This window comes from Chelonoidis abingdonii, chromosome 10 (assembly GCF_003597395.2).
Source record: "Chelonoidis abingdonii isolate Lonesome George chromosome 10, CheloAbing_2.0, whole genome shotgun sequence".
Lineage (NCBI taxonomy): Eukaryota > Metazoa > Chordata > Testudines > Testudinidae > Chelonoidis > Chelonoidis abingdonii.
In genome coordinates, this window is record NC_133778.1 from 62,573,301 (window position 1) to 62,600,258 (window position 26,958).

Genomic DNA, 26,958 nt, shown 5'->3' on the forward strand with positions numbered 1-26,958 from the left:
GCAAACTGACACAATACAACCGTCCACTAAATACGTAAACTATACCGAGCATCAGGAACCAATCCAATGCAACACCACCTCGATGAACCCAAACCTTCACTGCCACAATCTACTACAACCAACGACATCCATACACCACCAAACCAAAAAACACCATCACAGAACCACCAGAATCACCATACCATCAACTGTTCATTCACCACACGTCCACCAATTAAATTATAGACAAACGCCACATAATAGCAAGCAATCCCTATCTGACACAAAGATGTAATACAAATCGGCCAAAATGGACATCACTACGGAAAGGATAAATGAACACAAATCAGAAAATATCAGTGAATGGCAATTATTACATCCAAGTACCCTGTTAGGAGAGCAGCTCAACCCCTCCCTGGCCACAATAGCAGACTTTAAGGTGCCATCCTGCAGCAAAAAAACTTCAGGACTAGACTTTCAAAAGAGAAACTGCTGAGCTTCAGTTCATCTTGCAAATTTACACCATCAGCTCTGGACTAAACAAAGACTGTGAATGGCTTGCCAATTACAGAACCGTTTCTCCTCCCTTGGCTTTCAACTACCTCTACTGCTAGAACAGGGCCTCCACCTCCTTGATGAACTAACCTCGTTATCTCTAGCTTGCTTGCTAAAGCATATATATACCCGCCCCTGGAAGTTTTTCCCACTACCCTGCGTCTTGAAAGAAGTGGATTCACCCTTATTCACCCACGAAAGCTCACGCTCCAAAACGTCTGTTAGTCTATAAGGTGCCACAGGATTCTCTGCTGCTATTACCAAAATAATTTTAAATGGTGTAGTTATATTGTCGTTATGTTTTTGTATTATTTTGACATATTAAATATGTAGAAATTTGCATAATTTTAATTTTTTTTTATGTTTTGGTGCAGAATTCCCTCGAGTACCAAGGTTCTGTCTGGTGCAGTCTGGGTGCAGGTAGTTTGGTGGATGGGTCTGGGTGCAGGGGGGAGTCTAGGTGTACAGGGGCTAGATGTGGGGTTTGGGTGCAGGGGAAATGGGACGCCACAGGGGTGTCCCGGTGAAGGTGGTTAGGGCTCAGTGGGAGGGGGCTGAGGGAGTGGGGCTTGGTGAGGTTGGGGTCTGGGAGGTTCCTGGTGCAGGGGGTGAGGCTCGGTGGGGTAGGCGTTCGGGGGCTCAGTGAGGGGGTTCTGGGTGTGGGGACTCCTGATGCAGGGGAATGGGGCTCAGTCGGAGGCTCTGGGTGCACGGGTGGGGGGAGGGGTAACGATACAGGGTGCTGCTCCCCTGTCTGCCCAACCGCGGTGCATCCAGACCCCCCTACACCCAAACTCCCACACTGAGCCTCCCTACACCCAGACACTGCCCCACAAAGCCACCACCCATCTCCGGCGGTGCAGAGCTTTCTGCAGCCAAAAGAAGTTCTGGTGTTTGTTCTGACCTAGTCCCGGCTGCTCAGTGCGGGGAAAGGGAAGGGGGAACTCTGTCTCCATCCTCCTCCTTCCCTCTCCCTCCCACACCCAGCTGGGACTAACATCCCTGGATGGCTGGAGTATCCCCAGACTGCTCTACCCTAGCTATCTGAACAGATGCATCTGAGCTGCTGGGGAGGGGTAATTGACTACCGGTGCAGCTTCTCTTTGCTTCCCCACGTACATTATTTTCTGCAAGGAAGCAAAGAGAATCTCCTGGGGGAGGGAGAGGGGATTTTTCTGCTGCACCCCAGTGGCGCATAATTCCCCCAGGAGTAAAATATTTTGCTGTGAAATCCTCTGAAGGTGTGGCAGAAATACATAGCATTGTTGATGCGCAACAGGTAAATAAGAGCAAAATGCTCCTGGCCCAGAAATTGTGTAAAATCTGGCCCAAAACAGTAACATCTCTTCCACCTGCTGTCTTGAAATAAGCCTTTGGGGAAGGAAAAAGGCACTGAGAGGTGCCTAATTCCTGATGGGGGATCAGGACAGATCATATGTGGCCTTGGGAACACTGAAATAGTACAAGTGATCTGAGAGGATTTGAGGGGGCAGCAGAGTCAATGGGATTGCCAAAGGGCTGTGCATCAATTTTGTCTTATGCCCTTTAAACTCAGGGAATTTCTATGCTTCGAGCTGCAGGTGATTCCAAGTTCAAGGAAACATACTCATGCTAGCTAAGATCATGCTAATGTACTAAAAATAGAGTGTAGCCTTGGCAGCCGAGGTTGCGGGATGTGGTAGCTGACCTGTTGTTTCAGTTGGCTAGCCGCGCATGCCACTCATGCTGCCACGGCTATGCTCTATTTTTAGAGAGCTAGCTCATTCAGAGACATTTGAGTATGTTTCTTCAAGCTGGGAATTGTACGCTCAGCTGGAACTGTAGTCATACCTGCAATGTCTCAGAGGGTACTTCCTGTGTACGTGGAGAGCCTCAAAAAGTAACACAGTTTTTATGAGTGGATACTTCTGACAGAGAATCCTGGATAGTCTCCAGACCCCCTTTCTTCATGATCTCCTTTTAGAGATTGAAAGTTGTTTCATCGTTCCACCTCGCTGGGATGATGTGCATGAAATTCCAAGTCTAAATAAAGAAATTCCTGCTCAGGCAAAAAAGAAAAACAGTATGCATACTGTATCTAATCTGAGGAGGTCATGAAATCTCCTATGTAATGTTATTTATGTGTTTCAAGTTTTGTATTTATGTAATGTAGCCTGTAGAAAATAGAAGACAGACAAATGATTTATTACATGAAGATTATTTTTAAATAGTTTTGGTGGAGCTAAGGGTATAGAGAAAAATGTATTTAAAGATAATTTGTATGGTATGGACCTCTCACATTTTGTTATTTATATTGGTGTCTTTGTTTACAGCTTTTCATGCAGATTGAGGCACTTTTTCCAAGAAGATTTGGAACCTGGAGTGAATATGCAAAAAAATACTGCAATGCTCATGTCAGGTACTTGTCTTTTTATTTTTCTGTTAACGTCTTGTTTTTTTATCTTGTGATAAATGAGAAATCCTAATAAGAAAATAATTAAAAATAAAACATGCTGTAATCGTTTGGTTGCCATACTGCAGCTATACGTTCAGAAACAGCCTAGAGCCTATAGGCACGGGAGGCTAATGGGCAGTGCTTTATTTGTGCCAGGGCTAAGCCTGACACTTCTAGACTTGGCAATTCATAGCCCCGGCATCTCTGGGCTTGCTGCATGAGTTATGAATGGAAAAAAATTGTTTAATCCCTGGCATCTCTTTCATTAGAAATTAAGTACTACTAAGGGGCGCTGCGGAGGCAAGATGCCGTGAAAGGCAGAGGGAGGATTGCATTGTTCGTTCTTGAGCTCTGTGAAAGCCATAGGGACCAGGCTGCTGCTGCTGTTATTTGTAAATTATTGCTTTGGACTGCCCTAGAATGTTTTCTCATTAGATGTTTTAGCACTAATTGGGTTTTTTTATATATAAAATATAAGTCCTGATGATGCCAATTTGGTCGAACTATTAGCCAGTGTGTTAGAAGAATTAAAAATGCAAATAGGCAGGAAAAAAGTCAACTATATTCTTCTTCTAGTGGTTGTAAACGTGCATTCTACTTGGCATGTTCGTGCCTGCTGTACTGGAGATGGAGACTATTTTCCCACAGCAGTACTCATTGAGGTTGCACATGTGTCCTGTGCCTCCTAGTGGTCCCTCCCAAGGCTATATAAGTGCAAGGCCACCCCAGTCCTCCCTTGTTTTCTTCTTATTGTCAATTACCTTAGTCCTCCCTTTGAGAGGTTTTCCCTTTACGGTTTTCTCTCTGTGTCACAGTTTGTTGCTGAGATTTCAGTACTGTAAATAATAGCATCTAGTGCCTGTAGTTTAGTGTAATTGTTAGTTTAGTTAGTTTTATAGTTTTATGATTCTCAGCACCATAGGTTATGCAGCATTCCCTGGGTTTCAAGCACTGCCTGTTTTGTGGCGCCCTCAACACTGTCCCCCACACCTTTCCTTTAGTTAAGCACCCGTAAGCAATATTTGACATTTTTCTGTAATATCTGTCATTCTTTTAAAAAGAGAACACACATTTCTAGGGATCTTTACCTGAAACAGCATGTGATTGAACAGACTACGAGGTGTCTTGGCATCAGGACCCTCTTTGGATCATGGGGCCAGCCTTCTTCAGGCATTCTCTACCTATATGGTAGTTGCCGATAGTCTCTGAACTCTGATTCTTCCCTGAGAAGGGGAAGAGTCAATCCATCATCTCCCAAGATCCCTCATAAAAGGATCCATGAAATGAATTAGAGCCATCCAAAATAGAAGACGTTCATTACTCATTTTCGACAAAAACAAGCTCACAATGTCTACAAGACTCAGATACCTGGGGTAGAGCTGGACCGTCAACTTGTGTCTCCCCAGTGCTGAGATGAGAGGATCCCAGTACCATACCATTGACTCCAGAACCGTCAGTAGTACAGCTGTTGACTTTGATACTTATGGATATCGCAGTGGCTCCGCTGCTTTCTGTACTGACAGTCTCTTATGCCTGTGTGGCAGCAACAGATTTGCTCTATTTGTCAGTACCCTCTTCTCCATTAAAACAGGACATAGGTGCATTTTTAACTCCAGGTCAGAGACTGCTATCACTGACAACTTTGGTATTGACAAAGATGGCTGCTGGGCCAGTATTGTTCTTAGTACCATCTAAATCCTCGACTTCAGTGTTAGCAACCTCAGTACTAAAGTATCCCTCAGAATCGGGACCAATTCCATCTTGTTCTTTCGCCCCAATAGTGGACATATTCTCAGTACTGGATCCCTCTTTAAGGTCTTCTACTTCTTGGGATGCCTTTGCTATACCAACTACAGTTCCCTCTCCAGTACTGACATTGCCCCCTCCTCTTTTGGACTATGGACAAATGAGGTCATCCAGTAGCCCCACCAGGTCAGGCACCACTGAGACCCACTAACTATTCAGAGGGTTCCATCCACTCTGATTCGGAGTCCTCCAACTCATCTCCATTATCACTGTGGTGAAAGCAGCCCTTTATGTCCTCCACACACCCAATTGAGGGAAAAGATCAGCACCGAGAGCACAGTTGCTCTTAGAGCAAGGACACACCATCTTGGAAATGTATGTATTGGCCTTCTGTGCCTTATGCCGTCTTGCAGTGGCTACCCTGGGCACTGTTGGGTGCCCCTTGCTCACATAGATCTAAATTCCTACCTAGTAGAAGGGAAGATTCCCTTATTGTGTGGACCAGCTCCCAGAATGGCCTGTGATACAGGTGCTGGACAATGCCTTTCCTCTCAAATCACCTCTGTTGGAGGAGTCTTTGCCAGAGAATCAACCTTCGCCTCAAGAAATTAGCATCACTTCCAGCAATTCTGTGCTCATCTTCTCCTGATGACTCAGTGGTCTGAGGTTCATCTTCTCCACCCACTAGAAGTTTTTGAATTCTATCAGGACTTACGTAGGAGAATGGCTGCTAGTCTGGGTACACAAGCTGAACTGGTAAAGGAAAATACTCACACGGCATGTTTCAGGCAACAGCTCCAGGAAGAATAGCCTCGCTGATTAATGACACCCTCTGACAGCCAGTGAAAGTCTTGTGTCTTACACCAGTGTTGTTAGCCCCGACAGTCAAAGATATAGACAAATGATACCATGTGCCATTGCAAGGCTTTGAATGTTTTTGCTCCGACCCACCTCCCTCATCATTAAGAGAGATTGCAGCAGGGTAGAATTAAGTTGACCCCAAAGAAAGACTGGATTTCTTAGCAAGAAAGAGTTATTCTACTACTTTTCTCAAGATGAGAATAGCAAACCAACAAGATCTCCAAGTGAAGTATGATATCCTCATCTGAGAAGCAATGTCTAAATTATTAGATAGAAATGGGAGAATTATCACTAATAATGTAGAATAGGGAGAAGTGTTCAACAAGTATTTCTATTCTGTATTTGGTGAAAAAACAGATGTACAGTTTCATCATATGGTAATAACACTCTTTCCATTCCACTGGTGTCTCTGGAAGATGTTAAACAGAAGCTACTAAAGTCAGACATTTTTAAATCACCATGTTGAGATAACTTGCATTCAAGAGTTTTAAAAGAGATGAGTGAAGAGGTGACTGGATCATTAATGTTGATTTTCAATTAGTCTTGAAGCACTGGGAAACATCCAGAAGCCTGGAAGAAAGCTAATGGTGTGCCAATTTTTAAAAAGGGTAGACCAGTTGATATGGGTAATTATAGGCCTGTCAGCCTGATATTAATCCCGGGCAAGATACTGGAGCTGCAGACGCAGAACTCAGTTAATAAAGAGCTAAAGATTAATGTAATTAATGCAAATCAACATGGATTTATGGAAAATAGATTCTATCAAACTAACTTGATATCTTTTTTTGAAGAGATTGCAAGTTTGGTTGGCAAAGGTAATAGTATTGATGTAACATACCTAGACTTCTGTAAAGCATTTGACTTGGTACTACATGACATTTTGATTAAAAAACTAGAATAATATAAAATTACATGATACACATTCAATGGATTAAAAATTGGCTAACTAACAGGTCTCAAAATATAACTGTAAACAGGAAATAATCATTGAGTGGGTCTGTTTCCAGTGGGGTCCCGCAGGGATCGGTTCTTGGCCCTATGCTCTTCAGGCCCTATGCTCTTCATTAATAAAAAATTTGAGTAAGACACGAAATGATCGCTGTTAAAGTTTGCAAATGACCCAGAAACTGGGAGGGCGGTAAATAATGATGAGGACAGGTCACTGATTCAGAGTGATCTAAGTCACTTGGTAAGCTGGGTGCATGCATACAATATGTGTTTTAATATGGCTAATGTAAATTTATACATCTGGGAACAAAGAATAGAGGCCATACTTCACATGTAATTCCTGAGCCTTGGGCAGCTCTAATAGCAATAATACTACTTCAAAGTGCTTTATAGACAAATTATTATCCCTGAGGGTATGCTGCGCCAAACAATTAAAAATGCTGCACCAAAAAAATAAAATTATGTACATAATATTTTTAAATTATACAAAAATATGCAAATTATATTTGTCAAATACATGTGGCGGCTCCAGCATGGCATTGGGGAGCACAGACCACTGGCTACACAGAGGTGGGAGATCACCATGCAGCTTCCCCCAGAACACGGACTCAGCGGTGTGACTGCATCCAACCCTGACACCGCGCAAGGACCAGGCCTGTACCAGAAACATACCCCTCTGTGCCAGGTGCACCAGGTGTGGGCAGGCAGGCTCAGCAAGGCAGGATCAAACTGTGGAGGGGCTTAGTGTGGGGGAAGCCAGATGTGGGCTGAGAAGGTTCTGTGTGGGGCAGTCTGGGTACGGGCAGCTCAGTGGGGAATCTGGGTGCAGGGGGAGATCTGGATGCAAAGGGGCTTGGGGGTTATAAGTGCAACAGTAATGGGACTCTGTAGGGGGGTCCAGGTGACGGTAGTTGGGGCTCAGCAGGAGGGGTATCTGGGTGGTGGGGGATAGAGTTCAGCAGGGAGGTCTGAGCTGGGGGGGGGGGTGTCCAGATGCTGGGGGAGCGGGACTCAGTGGGGTGGGGATCGAGGTGCAGCTGATTGGGGCTTGGTACAGTGGGGATCTGGATGTGCGTGGCTCATCGGGGAAGTCCAGGTGCAGGGGGAGTGAGGCTTATAAGGGGGCTTCTCGGTGCAAGGAAGGAATGAGGCTTGATGGGAGAGTCTAGGTCTGAGGGGTCTGGATGCATGAGGGTTGGACAAATGGGGGAGCAGCTCCCTGTAGTGATCCCTCCCCCTGTAGCTGAGGAGCAGTGGGTGCAGGAAACTCAGGGAGGAAGTCCCATCCTCCCCAACCCAGCCAGGGCTAACAGCTGAGCCCGATGCAGATTAGGAACCACTAGCTGGGTTTTCCCCAATCCCGGCACCTGCCCCACAGTGATTTACCTCTCTGTTGGCTGCCCTGAGCACCCAAAACATAGTTCTGGGAAGGGTCGCATGACCCCTCTTGTGGCTTCCTTTTGCTTGCCCATCAGAAAGTCATTTTTGTGGGGAAGCAAAGAAATCTGTGGAGACATAAATTCTGCGATGTGCAGTGGCGCAGAATTCCCTCAGGAGTAAATTATCTATTCAAGGAAGTGAAGAAAGTAAATATTTTGAGTTAATTTTAAAGCTAGTTTTAAAACTTGGGAGGTTCTGGCCCCCCAGTCCTGTGCTATCCAACTATTTATGTCCCTCATCACTGATCACCTCATAACAACTAATGTATTGTATTCTCACAACACTACTGGGAGATGAGGAAGTATTGCCCTAATTTACAGATGAGGAACAGAGACACAAAATGTAAATTTTCAAAAGCACCTCAGTGTCTTTCCACTGTGCCAGGCTCACATGGGGTATCTGTAGCTGAGCTGGGAATTGAACATAGGTATCCTGAGTTCCAGTCCAGCGCGTGCTCGCTCTCTCTCTCAGATCAGTTTCTCTAGATGTATTCTAAAAGTAGAAAAGAAAGAAGAGTTGGTCAGAAACAGATTTGCTAAGAAACTGTGGTTAAATAATTGTTTTTTGCAGAACTTAATTTATAAAACCTTGACATACCACAAATTCATTTGGTGTCATTCTTAATGCTTATCTTTATCACTGGTGTAGTTATGTTAGCTCTCAGCTTTATGCACATTTCTGGAAGCTCAGACTTGGAAAGACACATTTCTGTTGCTTAAAGCAGCAGAGAATCCTGTGGCACCTTATAGACTAACAGACATAAGATAAGGTGCCACAGGATTCTCTGCTGCTTTTACAGATCCAGACTAACACGGCTACCCCTCTGATACCTTCTGTTACTTAGCGAAATTCATTTTGCCAGATAACTTGACTTTCACTTGGATGGCATTCTTATAAAAATTCATATTATAAGGTTCCATTTTCCCAAAGCAACTTTTTGTTTTAGCCCCTGGCTTATTTATTTTTTCAGCATTTGACTTGAGATGCCATGAATCAGCTTTGTCTAATATCCAGACAGAGTAACTTTGTTTTTTCTAAGGTGTTTTGACCGTGTGAATGTGAAATTTTCACACCACAAATGTGTGTGGGATGTACATTGTGGTTAGCTATGCAATTCTGGAAAATGATTTTAGTTTTGGAATACCATAAATGTGCAAAACATCAAACTGAGTGACAATCTGGTGTGTGCAAAATAAGTAATTTTGTCTTTATGGCCTGAAATAAAAACTTCCTGTGATGTTTAAGCTTGATTTTAATATTTTTATACTGTACTTTTCCTGCATATTCTTCAACTTGGGTATTCATGGTCACCTCTTTCTGAAGGTAAGAGGTCTGAAGGGAGTCTGAATTTTTTGCCTACCGTTTCTTGACTTAACTTTCCCCCTCTCTCACTTACATGAATAAAATGGTAGCATCTTGACTCTAACTATGACAGAAAAAGTGCCTTCTTGGAATTGTATGTATAGCACTGAGTAAATACATATGGAGGAGAGGGACAAAAGTGTGCAAACGGTGGTGTAGCCGGCATCTTCCTCATGAATATACCATCCTCACAGTAAGATCGTACTTCACCAGCTCAGAAGTGAGTCCCTGTGTCCCTTCCTAAGTTGATTCTAGATGGCAGAGTAAAATGCTGCTGAACTGTAAATTCTTTCAGATGTTTCCAATATACTCCTATCCTGGGCAGGTGTGTGTTTGTGCAGCTCTCCAGAGTTGATGAAATCTTGATGGAATTTGTTATGCTGCTTGTCCTGCTCATCTTCTGGCCAGCATGATAGAAAAGGAGTGAGAATAAAGTAAAAAACAGAAAGGGGGGGCAGCGTGGAAGACTCCTTTCTATCTTCCCTGCTGGTTAAATAGCACTAAGAGGGGTTCAAAAGAGATGATGCATGAGGAGTGTTCAGATGGATCACTGGGGACTCAAAGGTTACCTGGCAGTTGGAGTGACACTTAATCATTCCCTCAGGGAACAGAGACACTTAAGGAGGAAAGTGGGTTGTTAAAACTCTTGGAGAAAGAGTAATATTTTCTTAATCTTTGACCTGCCTTCAGCATTTCTTAGGACATTTACAGCAACAGAGCCAAAACAGTGATCATACTCTATATTGGTTGTGCTGCATTGGCAATCAGGGAAGTACTGTACCAAACTACCACTTCCTCATCTCTGCACTGGGCACATGTGCTGGTAGCATCTATTTCTCTTTGGGTCAGTCTTAGACACCCCCCCTCACCCTTTTGCTTATGCAGATCCAGAAGGCACTGACACAAAAACCCAATTGTACACAGAGGAGTTCTAAGATCATTTATGCAAAAGAATATTAGGCAAGAGAATGGGTACAAACCAATGGGCTGAAAGGGGATGGGGGGCATAAGGCAATTGAACAGCAACAGTGAAACAATTAAAAAAACAATCCCTTCCCCCTGTGATGAAGTAGAGATTTGTCAAGGTTTTTTCCCCCACTTTGAACTTTAGGGTACAAAAAGTGGGGACCTGGATGAACACTTTTAAGCTTAATTACTAGCTTAAATCTGGTATGCTGCCACCAGCCAGAATTTAGTGTCTCACACTTCGTTCCCACCGAAAACCTCCCTGGGGAACCCAGACCAAACCCCTTGGGTCTTAAAACAAGGAGAAATTAACCACCCCCCCCTTTTCCCTCCCACTTTCCTCTCTGGTGCCTGAGAGGCTTCAACGCCGATCCAAACCTTGGATCTTAAAATAAGAGAATTAACATCCCCCTCAGTTCCCCCACCAATCCTAGTGATTCAGACTCAATCCCTTGGATTTAAAACCAAGGAAAAATCATCAGGTTTAAAAAGAACTTTTATAAGAAAGAAAAGTAAGTTATCTCTGTAAAATCAGATGGAAAATGCTTTACAGGTATCTCAGATTCATATAGACTTAGGGACCCCCTCCCCCAGCCTTAGATTCAAAGTTACAGCAAACAGAAAAAACCTTCAGCAAAAAGACACATTAAATGTTGAGAACAACCAACGAAACACACCACTCCTGGCTACTACTTACAATCTTGGAACATGAAGACTGATTCAGAAAGATTGGAAACCTGGAATGATGTCCCTACCTCTCAGTCAGGAGAGCGAACAACGAAACCCAAAAAACAAAAAAAGCACAAAGACTTCCCTCCACCAAGATTTGAAAGTATCTTGTCCCCCTATTGGTCCTCTGGTCAGGTGTCAGCCAGGTTCAATGAGCTTCTTAACCCTTTACAGGTAAAAGAGACATTAACCCTTAACCATCTGTTTATGACAGGAGTATTAACCTGGTAATGTTGCATGGGAGTTTTACTAGTTTACTGTCTACATTGATACTAGATGATGGTGGGATATAAGAGTGTGAGTTCACTTGAGGGATGATAATTGACAGCCAGCACATAACCTGAGCTGAGGAGTGGGATTGGGGCCAGGTGACACCTTCTGCCCGGGGAAACTAAACAAAGGCTGGAAGAGATGCCAGGGTGTGTGGCTGGGTGAGACTGCTGGAGGGGGTTTCAGCTTGGAGCTGGCTGGGGAGATGGAGGAGGCCCAGAACCTGGGTTTGGGCTCCCCACCCCCCAAGATGGACCTGACTGAGGGGTCCTGTTTTCTGTACCTACAAGCTCTGTTTTAGACTGTGTTCCTGTTATTTAATAAACCTTCTGTTTTACTGTCTGGCTGAGATTCACAGTGAATCGCAGGAAGTGGTGAGTGTGGGGCCCTGACTTCCCCACACTCTGTGACACCCTCACCTCCAGTGGTGCCAGAAAACTTCACCTCGCTTGATACCTCTAATGCACAAAGCTGAGATGCAGTAGCCTAGACATGCTGCTCGGTGGTTGGTCAGTCTGGAGCTCTAGCCTGGGGCAGGGCCAGAGTTTAATATACTCCTGGCTGTTGGAGAGGCTCCTTGGTCCCCTTATCTCCTGGTGCAAATTAAAGCTGTCCCTAGACTGCTCTAACTTGTTCTTGGCCACTTTGGTTCCTGCCACCCTCTAGGATTGTGGAGAGGAAGAAATGAAATGAAGAGCCACCTGTGCCTCACACCCAAGTACACTGAGTATGGCTCTGGCACACGTGGGTATCTTGCCCCATGTTATAAAATCCAGTGTGTACTAAAGAAATCGATGATTCAAGTCAGCAGAACAAGTTTCATCACCCCTCTCATCTTCTCGTTCTCAGGTTTTTTGGTAAAAGAACTCTATGGGACTGCAGAGGGGCTTCAAACTTAGATGAATTACATCAGTTGTTAAGTAACATAATGATCAGACGCTTAAAGAATGAAGTTCTAACCCAGTTGCCTCCCAAAATTAGACAACGCATTCCGTTTGATCTCCCAAAAGCTGCTGCTAAGGTGAGATGACTCTCATTCAATATTTTTAAATATCTAACAAACTTGTTGCTAGCAGTAATATCTAATAACTGTGTTTACTATCCTTTTTTATCTGAATTATTTGGAATATATTTTTGTACATAAGGAATATGAATTTATATATAGTGTATGTTTGTTATATATACACATAAAAATAAAATAATGGGGCATAGGTTTTATCAACATGGGTATGAGGTGGCTGCATTACCAATGGCTGGTGAAGCCACAAGTGAGTTTTGAAGCTTGCCCCAAAAAAGCCATACATAATACACTGCGATGTAGTCTGCCACATACAGTAACTACATTAGAATGTGTTAGGATTTTAAATAAATTATTGGTATCATATAATAAAATACATGTGCATGTCTTACAGGACCTGATCCAGTTCCACTGAAGTCAGTGGCAAAGTTTCCATTACCTGAAATGGTTCAGGACCCAAAACTCATAGCGAAGGGTTTCCCTTCCACAAAAACACTTCACTTTATAAGCAGAATTTTACTAATATTAGAGGTGCACAAAAGATCCCATCCTCTTCATCCTCTGAATGTCTGGTGTGGAGGGTGGGGACACTGCAAGGCTGTATCTTCACTCTCTGAAGAACGGAGAACAAGACTGCCTCTTCTCTCCCTATTGGGAATACTTGTATCAAGACCCTGAGCCAGGGATTTTTACTCATACTTTCCTCAAAGAGAGAGGTGATAAATGCTGCATTTTAAGTGGATTAACACTATCTGGTACCAGTAGGTAACAAGTACTGCATTCCAAAAAATACTTGAACTCTAAATGTTTGTTATAAAAAAAAAAAAAGAAAGAAAAGAAAATTAAGCTTCACTATGAGAGGAGAATATATTGAAGTAACTGCAGTTAAGGTTCATTTGTATTAATTTAAAATGTCTCGTATAGACTACCTTACAAAATTGTCTAATTACGCCTATTAGCACACATTGGTTGTTTTAACTCTCTCTCTCTCTCTCCTATATTTTGCCAAATTAAATTGTTACAAAAATTGAATAACCACTCAGTACAAGAAATTTAATCTGCATATTTGCAGTGACTACAATACTTAAAGTACAGTAATACATTTAGTTGCAGTGTTTATTGGGTAGCTCACTGAGAGAAATTTCATACACAATTAGTTCGTGACTTGTGTTTTTATATTAACCAGCAAGAGTTGTAGTCTTTTTCAAAGTCTCATGTTTTATACATAATCAAATATTCTGATCTAAAATTATCAACTTCAGTAACTTTCCCAGGGCTTAATATTTTGTCTTTTGTCTCTTTTTAGTGTACATTTTCTAATCTGTCAGGAACCTAATTACAGTTAAACCAATAAGTTCTTTAATACATCTATAGGACAACCAATAATTATAACAAAAAAAAGTCTCCTTTAATAGCAGCCCATCCAAAGACCTAGCCTATCCATCCCAACAACCAATCTCTTCCTCTAATTCCCAACAATAAATGTGAGTGTTGTGGTGTTCCCCGAAAGCTAACAAATCTGGGTTCTAGCAGACCGAGAGGTGAGAGCATTCCAAATCTGACAATCCTTCAACAGAAAATGCCTGGCCCGCACCTTTCCCCACATTCTCTTCTCACACAACCAGTGCTCTGGTGTCTGTGTTCTCTGCATGATGATACGCCACTTAATAAGTGGACAGTCACATTCAATTTCAGTTTCAGAGTACTCTCAAACAGTACAGCATGTTGCAGTAAAATAATCTCGAGTTAACATATGCATGAGTAAACTGTAGCAAAAAGACTCTTCTTGCCGTTTATAAACTAAAGTGCTCTTGTCTGTGTAGCTGCTACCTGAGCATCTAGGCACACATCCAGATTCAAAAATACAACTAGGGATGTCAGTATAATCTCTGCTATCCTTTCTAATAGCTTTCCCCAACCTTAATGTATAACCCTTGAAAGGATTTTCAGTATGATCCATCATCTGGATTTTCTTTTAACTTTGTGGAGAGTGTATAACCCAAGGTTAGGATGTGACCAGAGTACCAAATAGTTACATCTGTTAAGTATTTAACAGCACATGAAAATCAGCATAAATGACATTAGACAAATAAAGTAGAATCAATGTTTTTGTTTAGTTATTTGTAACAAAGGAAAATATCGTGAAGGATTGATAGCTGATTACATTGCATTTTTATTTAAATAAGTTTTGTCACATCATCTTGGCTGATTGACTAAAACTAAATCTTACCATTAATTTTCTTTGTTACATGATTATATTTTCCTGATGCTCCACTTTCATATGTAATTAGAATTCTTTTTGCTTGTTCAGTATTTCTTCTTAATAAAAAGTGCTTACTGTTTGATTTATGATAACGGAGTGAGCTCTGTTTTTACCCATAGCTTGTCACAGGTTTCTGTTATTGGTAGGAACATGTGACTGACCTGCTGCTGCACTGATGTTTTTCTATGAAAAAGCTGGCATCTTTGAATATAATTTCCTTCCTTACCTTTCCTTTTGATAGGAAGATGGGACATGATTCACAGAAGCAGTAATTTTTCTGCCATTTGTATTGTACCTCTAAACATTTTTCTTCCCTCCCATTCAGGAGCTGAATACCAGCTTTGAAGAGTGGGAGAAATTAATGAGGGCTCCAAATTCAGATGTCACTGAAAGCCACTTTGTTCAAGTCATGGGTTTGATTACACGCATGTATAAACAAACTGCCATTGCCAAGGTAATGAAATCTTTTTATAGTTTTATTTAAAATATGTATTCAGTCATATGTTTTAATTATCTCTTCTTCTATTATTTTTATATTGTGTGATTCCAATGTGTAATCACTTAACTAGTGGACTCTTCATGCTTCTTCACAGAATTGGGACAGTTGGGCATTTGGGTGGTCTTCAGTCACTATAACGTCCCACATTTTTTTGGAGGTGGATAACTAATTATGTTAAATGTTTTTGATGGTTGTGGGTATAATAAGCACAAACTAAAACTATCTGGTGGAGTAATAAATTGGAAAAGGACTTTAGCATGACTTCTTCAGTCTCAGAAATCTGAACAGTATTATCTGGTGTTTAGCGAGACGAGACTGCTTGAACTTTCAGTCTGACATTCTGCATTGAATATCTTATCTGTCTTCTTAAATGCCAACAATGACAGTGCTTGCGCTTTGACCAATCTTAGGAATCGGTTTCACTGCCAATTTGCTCTCACTGCTAAGTTTTTTCCCCCTCAATATTATGTTTACAGGAGGCTGTGGCTCCTTGTCCTAACATCTTTTGAGAATTTAAATAATTCCTTTCTTTTATTTATATTTCACCTGGAACTCAGAGCCCTCAGGCTAACTTGCATGGCCTTCGTAATTGTTCTTTAAAACTCTACAGATCTTGATGGACAGCCCTCCCACCATGCACTACATAAATGGGCAAGGAGGCACACACTCATCATCACTGTGCCTGAAAATCATCAAGCTCTGTACGTGGTGCCACTAGCGTAGGATAACCCAGAGGGTTCTTCACCTCCTGGGTATCATCAACAACCTGGTAGACTTCCTGAGGAGACAGTTGGTCACCACTCACAAGTAGTCTTTGAGGGACCGTGGTGACAGACCTGTTTGCTATCGTCATCAACACCAACTGCAGGAACTTTTATTTCAAAGGGGTATGAATCTGACGTTGTTACTGGATACCTTCCTTGTTCAGTGGCTCCAAGACGTCTTGTATGTCTTTCCACCAATCCCCAGGGTGATTTCCAAAATCAAAGGAGACAAAGCCACGACATTTCTTATAGCCTCCTACTGACCAAGGTAGTTTTGGCTGACAGACCTACTACATGTCCATCTGTCTCTGATCTAGCTCCTGGAGTGCATGGACCTGATCTCACAACACCATGGCCAGATACTCCATCTGAACCCAAAGTCACTGGACCTCCGAGCTTGGCTGCTGGCTGATTGAATACCATCGACCAAGAATGCTTCCTGTAGGTCCAAGAAATCCTGGCATAGAACAGGAAAGTATCCACCAGAAGAATATAGCCATTTAAATAGAAGAAGTTCATGATAAGGGCAACAAAAATTATTAGGGGTATGGAAAGGCTTCCATATGAGGAGAGAGTAAAAAGACTGGGATTTTTCAGCTTGGAAAAGAGATGACTAAGGGGCGATATGATAGATGTCTGTAAAATCATGACTGGTGTAAAGAAAGTAGATAAGGAAGTGTTGTTTACTTCTTCTCATAACACAAGAACTAGGAGTCACCAAAGGAAATTAATAGGCAGCAGGTTTAAAACAAATAAAAGCAAGTATTTCTTCACACAACGCACAGTCAACCTGTGGAATTCCTTGCCAGAGGATGTTTTGAAGGCTAAGACCATAACAGGGTTCAAAAAAGAACTAGATAAATACATGGAGGATAAGTCCATCGATGCCTATTAGCCAGGATGGGCAGGAATGCTGTCCCTAGCCTCTGTTTGCCAGAAGCTGGAAATGAGCGATGGGGTGGATCACTGAATGATTACCTGTTCTGTTCATTCCCTCTGGGGCACCTGGCACTGGCCACTGTTGGAAGACAGGATACTGGGCTAGATGGACCTTTGATCTGACCCAGTAGGGCCTTTCTTATGTTCCTATATGGCCAGCCCATCGTGGTCTTGACCAGATCCAGGCCTCAATATCACAGATCCTTATCTATTGCACTTATAAAGGACAGCCTCTTTTTCATCTCTTCTAAAGTATATTTCATAGCAATCTCTGCTTAGCACCCACCTGTATCGTCATGCTCAGTCTTTTCTCATGGTGTCAAAGTTTCTTAAAGGGCTGTTATGCACCTACCCACTGGTCAGAGAACCTACTTCTACTTGGGACCTCAGTCTAGTCCTGGCACTGATGGACCTTTATCAGACTACTCCCTGCACCGCATCTGAAGATGATCTTCCTAGTGGCTAACACTTTAGCCTGGAGACTAAGTGTTAGGCAATTATGGCCAAGCCTGAGTCCCTATACAAAATTCCATAGGGACACGGTGGTGCTAAGACTTTACCCATCAAAAACCAGTCAGTCAGCCTGCCTGTTTTCTTCCTGATGCCATACTTGGCACCAAAAAAAAATAAATTAAACATACCAGATATATCCAAGACTGTTGCTTTATAACACTGATAGGACCAAATTGTTCAGACTGTTGCCCCACCATTTATAGTCATGGGCAGGTGTTCTGAAGTTCAAACCCTCTCCTCACAGAGGATACTGGAATGGATTATAGATGTATCTTGTTGTGTTAGCTGATGTAATAATCCCAATAAACATCAAGGCCCACTCCATCAGAGCTCAAGCAACATCCTCTGCCTGGTTCAGAAATGTACCAGTTTCCAATATCTGCAAAACAGCAACATGGAGTGCCCCACTGACCTTTGTCAAGACTTATCCATTGGACTCATCTGCCAGAGCTGATGCCAAATTGATCCCTGTTCGACGGACGTAGCTGAAACTCCTCATTCCCGCCATCCTGACTGCTTGCCAGTCACCTGCAATGATATTCACACTGACACATACGCAAGAAAGAACAGTTACTTACCCTTTAATTGTCGTTCTTCAAGATGTAGTCAATGTGATCCCATGACCTGTCCTTTTTGGGTTTCAGATTGCAAGGGAAAAGAAGGTGGGTCTTGGCTGCCCTGCCCCTAATGCCCTTGTATGGAAGTACAAGAAGGCACAGGGCTCATGCATAGCTCTAGTGCACACTACTATTAAAAATATGTCTTGAACAGCCATGATTACTGGATGATAAGTAACTTTTTTTCAGGGGGACTTGTACCCAAGCAATGGATTGTCTAATGAGGGACTTGAAGACACTGAGGAAAGTCACCTTAAGTGGGAACCTTTATAAAAGGAGGACTTTCTTACAGGCCATTTTAGAGAGAGAAGAGACCAGGCCCAGAAGGCAAGGCTGTGGCAGTAGCAAAGCAGGGTGTTGGAACCCTGAAAGAACTGACCAAAGCCAAACGGACTCTGAGTGGTGAGGAAACTGAGAGAGGGGTTTGCATGCAGGTTTTTACTATTTTTCCATAGAGCTGTATAGCTTTTGTGTGTTCTCTATGAGTAAAGGGTGATAATTTTAGAAATTCCTTTGCACTGTCTTTATGACTCTTGCATTCAATGTCACATAGTCCCCAACGGGGGTAACAGTAAATCAGAGGATCAACAGCTTCAGTGAAACTTTGTGAATGTTCAAGAGCTGCTTGGGAGAGCTGGCACAAGTTGCAAGGTCTGGACAGTTGTGCGGGTAAAGTTTTCTCTCTCTGGTGTCAGAGATAGACTCAGGACTCACAGTTTGTCAGACCACTCTGTTTTATTAGCACAGCGCTCTGCTAATAACACTCAGATAATGTGAGCACCATGCAAGACACAAACTATCTTATTTATACAGATAAAAGGGCAAGAACTTAACAAGATAACAAAGGAAGCAGAATCTGATAAGTTTACCTGGGCTAGGCATACATATCTTATTTCCTTAACTATACCAGTCTGCTAAGTCGCCATTAGCACCATTGTTTTATCCTAATTTTTTAACTGGCACCTTGTATTTCAACCATTCTTATTCTGCCAAACATATTCTTTAATCGATTCTTATTTTACATAAATTCATTCTAACTTGCACAATCGACCTTTTGGTCAAGCTTCGCCAATGACAACATTTACTGGGCCACAGCATTAACCATTCTTTACTCTTGTTCATTCACGATATCAAATATCATCATATAGCACTCTTCGTACTGGGGCATCACCTGGGGCATGCCTACACATTTTGGATACAACAGGAGATCTGACGGAAGAACATAGCAAAAATATTAGGATCCAACAAGGCATAGTCAAAGGGCCTCCCTGAAACAAGCCAGTTCTTATCGCCAGAGAAATGAACAGGTTAATTAGCCAGCTTCCATAAAGAAGTTGGCTTCTTTATGGGGAAGAATACCTCGATTTGTTCTAAGGTGCCACGCGAAATGTTAGCCTCCATGTGTTGGTTTCCCAATGAGAGCACAGTATCCCTCCTTGCCTGCCAGCACGATGTTCATGCCTGACGGTTTTGGAGGGCCATCTTGTCGGATCGCCCTGTTTCTTGCCGTGGCTCTAAAACTGTCCCTCACTAATCTTTATTTTTGCCATTATTTTAACTACTGCTTGTAACCTCAGGAGCCTTTTTGCATGGTGTATTACTCCCCCAAGTGGGATAAAGGAACTGCCAATAGTCTCTTCCCAGGTGTCATTGCTGTTCCATATTGTGTTAAATGGACGAGGTCCTCAGTGAGGTCTGGGGAATTGAGTGGGATAGCCAGGACAGGAACATCAGCTTGAGAATGGGCTGGCATGTGGCTGCAGACCCAGCATTTAGAAATACTAGAGGTCTAAGCTATCCATACTTGCTGCTGGATAAAAGAATTGTCATTGTGGATTCCCCAGACCTTAAGACACCAGCAGCTGAGGAACAGGCGCCTGTTGGAGGCAGGGCCCTTCTGGTTCTGACAACCTCAACTGAGGGAACCGCAGTCATGGTTTTACATCCACCAGGCAGCAGGCGCTAGGCTCACTGCTGCTGCTTCCTGGGCCTTGCTTTAGGTCGTCTGCTTCTGGCAACCCTTACGAGAGCGTACATTGTAAGGTATCGCAGGCTGTTCCTCTACGTTGTCTTCTGGAGTCAAAATTGACTCTGCATGGTCCTGAGGTGATGATTGGTTCGCTGGGGGTGGTGCATTCTTACACTGTGAAGCACGTATTCACTCTGCTGCAATGCCAGACAGTTTAACAGCCATCTGACTAGTAAGCAGTACCTGATGATTCTTTGATGTTTTTTTTTTTTAAGTCTCTTTGCTGCTTTCCTTGACTCTGGCTATAACAATGACCTTCACACCTTATCTTTTCCTGATGCATACATTTCTCATTCACACAAACAGATTGAGAATACAAACAGTAGTAGTTTATATTGAGCAAAAAGACATTGCAAATTAAACCTTGCTAAGTTTTACAATTAATAATCAAGACAATTTACATTGAGACCCAGGCCTTCAATGTTTCTTTAATTTACTTAACATAGACACAGTAGAGAATCCTGTCTCTTACTAACTAAATCTTAAAACAAAGGAATATATATTTAACTAGAGTGCTTAATTTGTAATACATATAGGAAAACATAGTAGACATTATAACATATCCTAAAACAAAAGGGTGGCCATAATCACTTATAAGGATTGTTCTGGTCTGTCATTCCTTTGTGCTATTCTGACAAGATGAAATCAAATCATACATTAATTCTCATAGTACATTATAAAATCCAGCTCCTATATATCCCCCTTTTGACACTAAGATTATTAATTGCCAGTGTCACTTCTTATTTAGTCCGCGTAATAGAAAATACTGAGAGGTGATTTGGGCTTGTGACTCTAGCTTTGCATACATTTATTTTATCCAGAAGCACATTTCAAACATTTCAATTAAACACATACAATTTAAAACCGAAAACAATTAGGGGTAGTATCATTAGTATGCCAGTAGTTGTTAGAGACTATTCAGAAAATATATTATACCAATGGTAAGCTGTTATGTCTTTCTGCAGTGGCAATTCTTAACATGTCCCCATTTGTGTGTATAATATGAATGGTTCCGTTTCCCACTTTTTTTTTTTTTTTTTAGGAACTATGTTCCTTTTTACCTTTTTTATCCCAAAATTGCAGGCATGCGGGCTAGCAATTGTGGCAGATTCCAACTTCCCTAGACCGTGGGAACAGAAACCCTGGTCCAGCTAATCACTGAAATGAAGATGCACACAGAAATCGAGACTCAAACAACTCACACAGGAAGGACCGATAACACAGAGACAGAACAGCCTCATCCGGACAAAACCAGAAATAATGACCTGCACACGAATTCGACTGATGTCATCGCGACTTACAGAACACGAGTGGGAACCAACAGGTTCAAGTGGCGATAGACGTCACTGTGCGTTAGCGTCTTCGTTCTGGCCGAGGACCGCTCGAGCCAAATGCCCAGGTGCCGGCTGCCACAGTCTCCAATATCAAAAAAACGGCAGCGAATCACACAGTCCCCAGTCGAAGCGGTGCACCTCTCGGTGGAACCTCCAAATTGCAAAGTTAGAACCAGGACTCACAGTTTGTCAGACCACTCTGTTTTATTAGCACAGCGCTCTGCTAAGTACCACTACAAATAATGTGAGCACCATGCAAGAACACAAACTATCTAATTATATCCAGATAAAAGGGCAAGAAAAGCTATAACAACGAAACAAAGGAAAGCCAGGAATCTGATAAGTGTTACCTGGGCTAGGCATGCATATCTTATTTCCTTACTAACTATTACCAATCGACTGCATCCATTTTATTGATAGGTACTAAACAGTTATCTTTTTCTTGGCTTTAACAGATGTATCAAAACTTAATTTCTCTGATATTACCAAAACATCTTATGTTCTAAATATCTGCACTTTCAGTATAGTTCCACAGCTATCTCAGTATGTCTTTTTAACTTCATTTGTTTTGTAATAGGTTGTTCTGTAGCTGGTATTAGCCTTTTCTGAAAGACAAAATACACCATTTTTTCTACCCCTTTTTGTCTTTTTTTTGGGGTGGCATTGATTATTGCCCTGCTTGAAGATTCTGTTTCTTTTAACAAATAGCCTTGCTGATGCAGGCGGAAAACAAAGAATTAGTCCCATACTGTAGGTTTTCCCCAGCCTGCAGTTTGTGGCTGAGTTTTTCTGTGTTTTTTGTTCTATAGGGCAGGGGGCCAGGTTTTAATAGGCTTCTACTTTAAGGGTTATGGGGATAATTATCCCACTGTTCATAGTCCCATTAAATCCATGAGGTGGTGTACCTTAGTTTTCCTCTCTAGTATAGCAGACCAAAGTTTGCAATGTTTTTCCTGCTGTGTTAAGCTTTAAGTTTATGCACAGTAATAGCTGAGAGCATCAGGTATGTTTCTTATTTGCAGCTTCTTTGTGCTGGGCAAGTTCTCACCTTTCTTTATCAGTTAGGTAATCTTGCATCAACACAAGGCTTGGCTTTTTGGATTCAAAGCCATCAGCAAGAGCTCAGAGACTCTGTCTTAACAAACAGAGGATCTGAAAAAAGGAACACAGTCGCCATTTTGGCGGCTCTTGTTTTGGAGGCCCTAACTAGATTAGTTGGCTTTAATTTAGCAACATGTTTTCATTTGCATTTCTTTTACCCCTTTACTACAATATGCACTGTCACACATGTCCTCCAGAGGAAAATGCACATTCCTATCTACTTGACTATAACTTTTTAAGAATTAGCCATATCAATTTTTTCATAAGGTGTAACGTTTCTTTTGTTCTTACAGAGTTTTTATGTACCCTTATCAATGTGACAGTCGATTACACAGAGCCATGTTAGAAGGCTCAATTGTTTTTAACATTGCCCTTCTTTCTTTTTTGTTTTGTGCACCCTCACGGGCAGCGGGTCTGCTGTTGCTTCGAGGGGCGACTGTTAATGTTTTATTCTTTCACTACTGCTCTATCTGCTACTATCTACAAAAAAAGCCACCAAACCAACAAAAGATTCCAGAATCTCTCAGGCCTATTCGGGCTTCAGCTGATTTTGACTGCCCGTAGATTGCAGCCATCGACTTGGTTTTTATTTAAAACATTTTTATAAAAGAATCAACGTTACCCCTTGAAGGTTAAATGCTAAAATCCCAAAGCAAACAACCTACTTACCTGCGTTTTTGCAAAAGGGTTTATCAGTTTTGCACTTGAATTAAAAGAGTCAAATGAATTGTTTAGCGGCATTAAAAATAAAACAAAACCAATTTATCTCACACCTACAAAACAGGAGTTTTACAAACCAGATGTGCTGGTTTAGATTCTTAGAACTTTACATATTTTCACAGACAAATAGAATGCATTACTCATTTTCTTTTCCTTAACATTCCTTACAACTGCTTTGTTTTAACATAGCTGTACATATATTTGGATTATTTCAAAAAGAACAGGAGTACTTTGTGGACCTTAGAGACTAACAATTTTATTTCAGCGTGAGCTACAGCTCACTTCTTCAGATGCATTCTTTTGGAAAAGGGCCCTTTTCCTTTCAGAAAGGCTGCAAAAAACCAAGAATTCTCTCTCTTTAACATGGTCCTTTTTAACATTTTCACAAAAAGTTTAATGCTTAACTTTCTCATCCAGCCGGGTCTGTAGAGTTAATGTTTCACTCTCTTTTCGTTAAAATCACGTTGTTAGGGTATCTCCTAAAATGACACCTTTATCAGGGCTCAGATCTTCACCATCTTAAGTATTGTTCCAGGGGTTCATGCCTGCACTTCACTGCGTTTTCTTACTCCTGCACCACTATGCCGCTTAGGGGCTTTCAACCTGTTTTTCAGTTTATCTGCTTTTGCTTACTTGTTTGTGTCATACAACAGGATGGAGGCTAAGGCGTTGAATAGTTATCTCTTACTAGAAAGGGTTAACAAACACCCTGACCAGAGGACCAATCAGGAAACAAGATACTTTCAAATCTCAAGGGAGGGAAGCCTTTGTTTGTGTTTTGGGGTTTTTGTTTTTGTTCTCTCTAGGCTCTGAGAGTGACCACACATACCTACAGGGCTGGGGGCATTTCACATCAGAGTAATCTTCTGTTCCTGGAATTTTTGTAAAGTACAAAGGTAGAAAGACAGTTTAGGTCTTCTTAATTGTTTTTCTGTATTTGCAACTGTGTATCTGGCTGGTAGAGTTTTAATGTGTATTGGGTGAATAGTATTTTAAATTGTATTTCTGCTGGAGAAAGCTTTCTTTCTATTGTCTATAAGCTGAAGACCCTGTAATATTTACCATCTAGTTACAGAGATAACTTGTACTTTTTTCTTTTCTTTTTATTAAAAAGTTTTGCTTTTTTAAGACCTGTTTGATTTTTTTCCCTAGTTGAGGCTCAAGGGAATTGAGTCTGTACTCACCAGGGAATTGGTGTGGGAAAAGGGAAGGAATAAATTTCCTCTTGTGTTAGATTCACGGAGCTTGAATCTGTATTGCCTCTGGGTGAGGGGAGGAGGGAGGGGAACGGGGAATCTCTTTGTTTAGATTCAGCGGAGTTTGAATCTGTCTCTCTCCTAGTGTAACCCAGGGTGGGAAGAATCTGGAGGAAGAGCAGGAGGGGGAAGGGAAATGGTTTATTCCCCTTTGTGTGAGACTCAAGGAATCTGGGTCTTGGGGGTCCCCAGGGAAGGTTTTGGGGAGACCAGAGTTTATCAGACACTCAGAGTTCTGATTGGTGGCAGCGTATCAGATCTAAGCTGGTTAATTAAGCTTAGAGGGACTTTCTTGCTAGTATTCATTTTCTGGGACTCTAAGTTCAGAATTTGGAAAGAATATTTCTATGACAGATTTGTCTGGGCCCGAATCCTGCTTTTATCAATGAACTGTTGTGAGTGATATTATGGTCATTTCACAATTTTGAACGAAATGTTGAAGGAAAGGGACCAAAGGAAGGAGTGGGGGCTTAGTTGAGTGAGCCCCACCGCCCCCCTTGCTGAATTGTGTAGTGGAACACGATAAGAATCAGTTTTTTGAAAGCAGACAACAAAGGGGAACAGAACAGGGGCTTTTTGTCCTGTTTTAACAGTGAGATGGAGTATTAAGGGGGGTTGAGATCGATCCGGGATTTGGAGAACTGGAGTAAAGGGAGCCTTTGTCGGTTGGTGGACCAGGAGGCTTTAAAATAATCTTTTTAGTACTTATATATCAATATTTGAGAGAGGCGAGTCTTTGAATTTTGTCACAACTATGATTTGCCTCTCCCCACCTCTAGCATGAAAATTACCTCTCCTTCAGCGGATTAGTTTTAGGTTGGCCAGTTTGTCCTTTAAGACGTCCACTCGGTCTTTGTTCAAGATTTTAACAGTGGCCACTGAGTTTTGGATCCCTGAGTTACCCTAGCACCATTTTTACCAGAAATTTACAGGAAGTCCAGACCTTCTTACAGGAGGCCGAACCCATGCCTAATACATAAAAGAGCCGGCTTCGTTTAGGAACTGCTTCCGAATCTAGACGTCTGAGTTACCCAGTACAGGGAGGATTTCTTCACACACCAAGACGCACAAGAAGAAAATTCGGGTTGATCAGAGCGATGCCCGAGCAACGACGCAAAAGGAGCCACAGGACTAACTGCTCAATCGCCCTTGCTTTCACTACCAACCAAGTTGGTTTTACCCAAGTGCGGTTGCGGACTGCACTATTGTGCAGATCTTCCACTCCCTCAGACCGTGGGGACAGAAACCCCTTGGTCAGCTAATCACTGAAATGAAGATGGCACCAGACTCAAACACTCCACAGAGGACCGATAGACACAGAGACAGAACAGTCCTCAGTCCGGACAAAACACAGAAATAAATAACCTGACCAGATTCCTGAGGTCATCCGGGATTCCCTACCAGAACAGAGTGGGAACCAACAGGTTCATGGCGTAGACTCACTGTGTCGTGCGTCTTTCCGTTCTGGTGGAGGACCGTCGAGCCAAATGCCCAGGTGCCGGCTGCCACAGTCGTCCTACAAAACTGTCAGGAATCACACAGTCCCAGTGAAGGGCGGTTGCCATCTCGGTGGAACCTCCAAATTGTCAAAGTTAGAACTCAGGACTCACAGTTTGTCAGACCACTCTGTTTTATTAGCAACAGCGCTCTGCTAATACCCCACTCAAATAATGTGAGCACCATGAAGACACAAACTATCTATTTATACAGAGATAAAAGGGCAAGAACTTAACAACCATACAAAGGAAAGCAGAATCTGATAAGTTTACCTGGGCTAGGCATGCATATCTTATTTTCCTTACTAACTATGTACGATCTTCTGTTAATGTTTCGCCATTAGCACCATTGTTTATGCCTAATGTTTCTTTTCCTGGCACCTGTATTTCAACATTTCTTATTTCTGCTTAAAGGTACATACAACATTTCTTTAATCTATTCTTATTTTTACAATATAATTCATTCTACTTTCACACTGGGTTGGGTGCTAGTTAGAGGATGGGTCCTCAGAGAGTGTGCCCAGAGGTCCAAAGCCTGAGACAGTGCTTAGATTCTGCTCAGACCCAGAAGCCAAGAACAGGTAATATCCCGTGGGTGAATCCTTGTACACTAATTTGGTGAAGGTTGTAACAAAGTTCCAAGCTTTATTGAATAGCTAACTAATCTTGTTACGCCTAGGTTGTTATTTGCATACTGTTAAAGCTATAGCAAGACAAGGCTTTCTTTTCTTCCCTTTCCAAAAACAAACTTCCCTCACATCTAAGGGCTTGTCTACACTACCTGCCAGATCGGCAGGCAGCGATCAATCCAGCAGGGCTCAATCTATCGCATCTAGTATAGATACGCTAAATCAACCGCTGAGCACTCTCCCGTCGACTCCGGTACTCCACCAGAACGAGAAGCGTAAGCGGAGTTGACAGGAGAGCATCAGCTGTGGACTTATCACAGTGAAGACACCATGGTAAGTAGATCTAAATACGTCGACTTCAGCTGCGCTGTTTACGTAGCTGAAGTTGCATATCTTAGATCGACCCCCACATGGTAGTGTAGACAAGCACTTACCTAATCACCTTCTGGCTAATGTGCTTTTTGTGAATATCAGGCCTTGGCTGCACTTG

The 26,958-nt window shown here is 42.2% G+C and overlaps 1 protein-coding gene across 1 annotated transcript in view; it reads left to right on the plus strand.

The window, feature by feature from the left end:
* Nucleotides 1-26,958, plus strand: part of ZRANB3 (zinc finger RANBP2-type containing 3) — a 122,389-nt gene that overhangs the window by 45,475 nt on the left and 49,956 nt on the right. The window contains 3 exon segments of the mRNA XM_075070251.1: nt 2,847-2,932; nt 12,140-12,311; nt 14,897-15,025. Coding sequence (XP_074926352.1) covers nt 2,847-2,932; nt 12,140-12,311; nt 14,897-15,025 — 387 coding nt within the window.